The 7,076-nt window shown below is 41.6% G+C and overlaps 1 protein-coding gene across 1 annotated transcript; it reads left to right on the forward strand.

Annotated features, from left to right (window-relative positions):
• Positions 1–212: 212 nt before the first annotated feature.
• On the forward strand, positions 213–7,024 carry ercc6l (excision repair cross-complementation group 6-like). Its single transcript, XM_079607392.1, has 4 exons — positions 213–441; positions 599–640; positions 1,474–3,226; positions 4,069–7,024. The coding sequence occupies exons 1-4, from the start codon at positions 398–400 to the stop codon at positions 6,361–6,363; spliced, it is 4,134 nt and encodes a 1,377-aa protein (XP_079463518.1). The 5' UTR covers positions 213–397; the 3' UTR covers positions 6,364–7,024.
• Positions 7,025–7,076: the final 52 nt, after the last annotated feature.

The following is a 7,076-nucleotide window of genomic DNA, read 5'->3' on the forward strand; positions in this document are numbered from 1 at the left end:
GTTATGATCATATATGATCAGTATGTTGCGGTCACAAGTTCAAATTGTACCACAATTATAGTGTTAACTATTTACGATAGAAGATGTGTTTTTGAAAGTAAGAAATGTAGGCTAACTAACTAGATTTGTATATTTGCATTGAAAAAAATGTGGTATTCTTAGTTTGTAGCGCGTTTTTAGACAAAGGAGGGCACAAACGCTACAATTTGAAAGTCTAGTGTCACAGTTGCCACTGGTTCAAATGCGCTCTGCGCATGCGCGGTAGTGCAGCAAGCGATTGGGGGAGAGCTGCGCGCGAACATCAAAACATTTGTTCAAACTCAAAGCCACTTCCGCAATCGAGGTGGTGAGACACATGCCGTTTTTCGATGAACCTCCGTAAAAAATAAATGCAAATATGCAAAGCAATAAAGTTGAAGAACTCACGAACAAGTTAGAAGGGTGAGTCATCAAATAATATCATTATGTACATCTTGCAGTTTTTATCAATACATTAGAACTTTGATTACGACGTAAAAGTGTGGTTGCATGTAAGTTAGCATGTATAACATGTTTTGATTGAGTGTGTGTGTGTGTTTCTCTTTTTCTCTTATTGCAGATATCTGTCTTTAGACACGGAAAATATGGACAAATTCGACAGGTACTCAAACACCATGCTTATGTAATTGTCCATCACACTGCTGTTAATATAAAGTTCTAATCCCGCGTGACAGTGTCACCAGCCAGAATATGTATTTTACTGCCCATATTGATTTGATGTCATGTAAAATGATACTTTACAACTACAGAATTTGTTACAGTGTATATTTTTTGTTTTGTTTTATCATACTAAAAATGTGAGATGTAGATATTTATTTAGTATACCCTCCCAGTCTCACACAAATTAATACCTATAGGGAGACCCAGCTAGCTGTCACCTTTTTAGTTAAATTTGTGGCTACAGAAAAGTAATTATACATCCTTAATTGTATTGAACAAATATTCAGTATTGAACATGTTGACCTTTTGATGACATGTTGCATTACTTGGGTATTGTCAATAGAATCTGTTATAGACTTTTTAGCATAGCAATTGTGAAACAAGGCTAAAATGTATAAGTAACATACAAACATATTGTTTTGGCTAATAAATTGTGTATATAATGAGTAGTGTAAATTTAATTTAAAACTAATCTGACTACTTGCTCTGACCTGCTATAAAAACATTTCAACTGTCAACTTCACATGTACAGTGACCTCTGGCTCTGACTGACTAGGGTATTGATTAACAAATTTGTAATTAACATTTAAAAAGAAAAGTTCATCTTGCAGAAATATGTGTCTATTTTTTTCTCAGTCAGAATAAAACTGTGTTGAATTTATGCCACTTACAAACTTTGCGTTTGACAAAAAGCATATTTTAGTGTGCTTGATATTAGTATTTGAGTGTATTTTGTGTTGTTCCTGTGTAACAGTTATTGTATTATTTTTGCAGGTACCGGCAGGAGGGGAAGGAAGCTGCCATGCGTGGTGAGCTGCCTCGTGCCCTGGAGCTGTTTCAGCTGGCTTACCAGCTGCAGCCGAGTGACAAGCTTAAAAAACGAGTCCAGGCCATACAGGATCTCATTCAGAGAGATGAAGAGGAAGATGAAGAGGAGGAAGAATTTGTGGACGTGAATGATAGTGGATTGAAACTTTATAAAGGGCTCTATGACAAATTGTATGACCATCAGAAAGAGGGTGTGGCGTTCCTGTACAGTCTCCACCGAGATGGAAGGAAAGGGGGAATCTTGGCCGACGACATGGGCCTCGGAAAGACCATTCAGGTCATTTCATTTTTGTCAGGGCTCTATGATGCAGAGCTGGCCAATCATACCCTGTTAGTCATGCCAACCTCCCTCATAAAGAACTGGGTGCGTGAGTTTGCCAAGTGGACCCCCGGAATGAGGGTGAAAGAGTTTCACGGCACAAGCAAAGCTGAGCGGAACAGGAATCTGGAGCGAATCCAACGCAAAGGAGGAGTTATCATTACCACCTACCAGATGCTCATCAACAACTATGAGCATCTTGCATCATATGACCAGCGTGAGTTCAAATGGGACTATGTCATCCTGGACGAGGCCCACAAAATCAAAACCTCATCCACTAAAACGGCTAAAAGTGCTCACGCCATACCTGCTAGACACCGTGTGCTACTTACGGGCACTCCTGTACAGAATAACCTACGAGAGATGTGGGCACTGTTTGACTTCGCTTGCCAGGGGTCGCTGCTGGGAACCTCTAAAACATTCAAAACCGAGTATGAGAATCCAATCACACGTGCAAGGGAGAAAGACGCCACGCCTGGGGAGAAAGCTCTTGGGTTGAGGATTTCTCAGAACTTGATGGACATCATCAAACCTTACTTTCACAGGCGGACCAAGGCAGATGTTCAACACAAAAAGCAAAAACGTAAAGAAGACTATCGAGATGAGGAAGATCAAGAGAACAAATGTCCAAACGCCAGCAAAGGTGCAGAGATGCCATCGCTGACACGAAAAAACGACCTCATTGTGTGGACGTACCTCAGTTCAGTCCAGGAGGACATTTATAACCAGTTCATCTCGCTGGAGCATATTAAGGAGTTAATGATGACTACCAGGTCGCCGCTGGCAGAGCTCACAGTTTTGAAGAAGCTCTGTGACCATCCCAGACTCCTCTCGAATCGAGCCGTGACTCAACTAGGCCTGGAGCAAGGTTCCTCCTTTGACTCCACCCATCCAGACATTGAGAGCGAGTCGGCTGTGAGTCAGATCGACTACATTTCAGATGAAACTTTGGTTAGAGAGTCAGGAAAGCTGCAGTTTCTTGTGTCTCTAATGGAATGCCTCCGTGAAGAGGGGCACCGGACCCTAATCTTCTCACAGTCAAGGAAGATGTTAGACATCATGGAGCGTGTCCTCCGTAACAAAAACTTTCGCCTGCTGCGCTTGGATGGCACAGTGACGCAACTGGCAGAAAGGGAGAAGCGTATCATGCTGTTCCAGACAGACAGACGCTACACAATCTTCCTCCTCACCACTCAGGTGGGTGGAGTCGGGATCACGTTAACAGCAGCAAACCGTGTTGTGATCTTTGACCCCAGCTGGAACCCTGCGACAGATGCTCAAGCTGTGGATCGCGCCTATCGAATTGGCCAAACTGAAAATGTCCTCATCTACCGACTCATCACCTGTGGCACTGTGGAGGAGAAGATCTACCGTAGACAGGTAAATAAAAATCTTAACTTCACTTCACTGTGTAGTTTTCAGGGTTAAAAAAAGATTCAGGGCTACATGATATGGCCAAAAAAATGCTTTTGCAATTATTTCATCATCATGTATTGTGGTTGTAATATGAAATGCGATATGATAAACAGACACATAATTTTTTCAAATTGATGCTGCTTGGATATGCAGGCAAAAAGAAGCAGAACAGTTTGATTCACTCTAAAACGGATGCACAAAAACTACAAACTAACAAGCATTGCCTAATGTCTCCAAAGAAATATTTTAACAATATTCAGTTTTTAAAGTTGCTAGGTTGGTAGAAAACCTTTTTTTTTAGTCCACTTCAATTGTGCTAGCTTTTTACATTCACTTAATTAGACTTTACATTTAATACAATCACTTTCAATTATATTAAGTAATATTTGTTTGTTAATTGTAAAAATGAAGGCAGAAATATAATAACCTTGTAATTTTACAAGTGAACTTTAAAATAAAAAAAGTGATCATATCAAATGAAATAACCCAATTTTTAGAATCTTCACTGTAGACTATTTGTATTTCTTAAATCTTATCCTGTTGTGGTTTAATCACTGTACTAAGCTATATCACAATACTTTTTTCTTTTTCTTTTTTAAATTGTACTGTTAAGACAAAAAAATTGTGGATGCAGCTTCCAGGCGTAATTTTTCGAAAAGTACGACAATTCAGCTTTAGGCAAGCAATTGATTTTATGTCATGTAGTAATGAGAACTAAAAGCTTGTTTTCTGCTATTCTGATGTCAGTAATACAGTACCTGTAACGGTCTTTCCCCCCCTCTCCCCCTGTGTTTCTATATCTGCAGGTGTTTAAAGACTCTCTCATCCGGCAGACAACCGGAGATAAGAAGAACCCGTTCCGATACTTCAGCAAGCAGGAGCTACGTGAACTGTTTAAACTCGAAGACACACGTTCTTCCTCCACTCAGCAGCAGCTTCAGGCGATGCACGCACAAAACCGCCGCTCTGACACCAACCTGGACCAGCACATCGCTCGCCTTCACAGCATGGAGATGTTCGGCATCTCCGACCATGACCTCATGTTCTCTAAAGAGGCGGCAGCCGATGAAGATAATCCTGAGGATGCAGAGTCCCATCACTACATACAAACGCGTGTCCAGAAAGCACAAGAGCTCATGCAGGCAGAATCAGTACTTCACGGCCAGCTCATGGACAGCGTGGCCCAGAACACCGAACCGGCTTGGCTCAGGCAAACAGGGCAACCGAAATCTGCTGGTAGAGACCGGCCGGCCCCTCCTCGTATCAAAAACGAGCCAGTGACGGTGGATCTGACTCATTACAGTTTCGATGAGGCAGAACTAGAGGTAGATGAGCAGAACTCTCCGCCAGTTGAGGAAGTAGTGGAAGTTGTAGGTGAAGAAGTGGAAGTTGTAGGTGAAGAAGTGGAATTTGTAAGTGAAGAAGTGCAAGTGGAAAAGGAGTCTCCTCGTTCTGGTGGAGAAAGAAATGTTCATGTTCTAAAGACTGAGGTTAGCCCTGATGCCGACAAGCTAGCTCGCCATGTGATCACGCTGGATGACAGTTCAGATGAGGCTGACAAGTTGTACGATAATGCAGCATCTGAGCATCAATACTCGCAGCACAGCTTCTCAAGTCCTTCTCACCGGTTTCCAAAGTTGGAAGAACTTTCTGTAGCGTCTGATGCTCTTGATAATAGAGAGGATCAGGCAGACAAGCCGCATTCAACGGTTTTATCTTCACCCCCTTCTCAACATGAGGCCACAGCGGAAGAGTCTTTTAAAGCAGAAGTGGAAATGCTTCAGGGAAATTTCAACCTGCAGCTGGAGGACAGTGCAGAAATGTTCTCTGTTGAAGAAGAAGTTTGTGAAGTGGAGGAGTCGGTAGCAGAGGAAAGTCCTGAGTTTCAACTTCAGATGGATATCAGTGGAGAAAGACTGGAAGAAGCAAGTATCCATGACAGCAGACAGGATGGAATACAAAACAAAAGTGAAATCAGTACCTATAACAGTAGTGAGTCCTGTACCCATAACAATGCTGAAGTCAGTAACTGTAACGGTGAGGTAAGCAAGCATGAATCTCTTTTGGGGATCCGTTCTGCTCCAGACACACCTGCGGACGACTCCTTTTTGCATTCTGTTCGTAGAAAGAAAAGACAGGTCATATCTGACACTGAAGAAGAAGAAGAAGAGGAGGATGAATCGGAGAAGCCATGTTTAACTAGCAGTCCGTTAGCTGATGGCCTTAGCAGGTTGGGCTCTTCCACACCAAAATCCACTTTGACTGACCGAGCTCGACTCCGCCGCAGCTTGAACACTTCTGTGGCATCGAGAAGGTCCTTCGTTGTATCCATGCTGGAAAACGAATCTGATGAAGAGTCAGCAGAGCCCAGTGAAGATAAATCCTATGAGATATCTGAAGCAAGTGAAAGTCATGCAGATGAATCAGTGGAGGAAGAGGAGCCGCACAGTGGAGGTAAAACCGAATCCTATGAGATATCTGAAGCAAATGAAAGTAATGCAGATGAATCAGTGGAGGAAGAGGAGCCGCCCAGTGGAGATAAAACCGAATCCTATGAGATATCTGAAGCAAATGAAAGTCATGCAGATGAATCAGCTGTGCAAGAGAAGCCGCCCAGTGGAGATAAAACAGAATCCTATCAGTTATCTGAAGACAGTGAAACGCATGCAGATGAGTCTGTGGTGGAAGAAGAGGAGCCCAGTGGAGAGACTTTAAACACAGAAGAGTCTAAAAGTGACAAGGAATTTGAGGAGATGGAAGAGAGTGTGGAGTCAAGAGGAGACCAGGAATGGCACAGCGCTCTGCTTGAATCCACTGCTGATGTTGAGCTAGACTCTAATGAAATGATGGACCAGTGTGCCCCTAAAACATACCCTATGGAAACGCACATTCTTCCTGTTAGCTCCACAAGCAGTGACGTGACTGCTGCTAAAGCCTCTGAGAACACATACGAGTCATTGGTACTGTCTGGGAAACAGAGTTTGGCAGAGGGGAGAAAGCAGGAGGCTCTGGATTTCTTTCTCAAGGCAATAGACATTAATACTGGTGACGCTGAAATCCAACTCTTGATTATTCAGTTGTACAGGCAACTTAGCCAATAGGGAAATTAAAATGTACACAGCTGTATAAGACTTTATCATATCTTAATCTTGTTGACAAACTTTTTGACATGCCTTTTTTCTCTCTGCCTGTTGTTAAAAAGAAATCGCAGGCTGAATGTGACTGAAACATACAGAACTGACCAGAGGAACTAGTTAAGAAAAATATGTTGTGCATGCTAATGTTGTTCATGTTCATTTCATTTCTTTGGTTTAAAAACTGTTCAATTTATTATATTCTGAAATATACATTAAATTCTCAAAGGTTTCATAGCTTGTTTCCTGCATGATTGTGTTAAAATCATTGTTTGTTTTGTGAAGTTTTCTTAATTTTAAACTTAATTACAGGTGAGAGCTTTTAACTGTTTTAACCCCCAGTCTGAAGCTCTTGTCTAAAAAGTCCTCTGTTTTAAACGAACATTCAGGGTTAAATACAGTTTAATTGACAGTATTTGTGATATGCTGTTTATCACCTCGTAAAGTACTTATTTTCTGTGGTAATTAACTATGTGTCACAGATTTAGCATTGATACATTAAAGAGAATATACAGTATGGAAGCGGGCTGGGTTAAGATTACTGGTCTACCTGTATAGGGTGTTGCCAACTTATTGGGAAGGTTTTACCCTGTTAAAGGTGATCATCTCATCATTAAATTTTTTACATAACAAAATATAATATATTGTCTTGTTCAAAGTGTGCCAAAAAAATAGGTTGC

Source organism: Phoxinus phoxinus (assembly GCF_949152265.1).
Source record: "Phoxinus phoxinus genome assembly, chromosome: 3".
Taxonomy (NCBI): domain Eukaryota; kingdom Metazoa; phylum Chordata; class Actinopteri; order Cypriniformes; family Leuciscidae; genus Phoxinus; species Phoxinus phoxinus.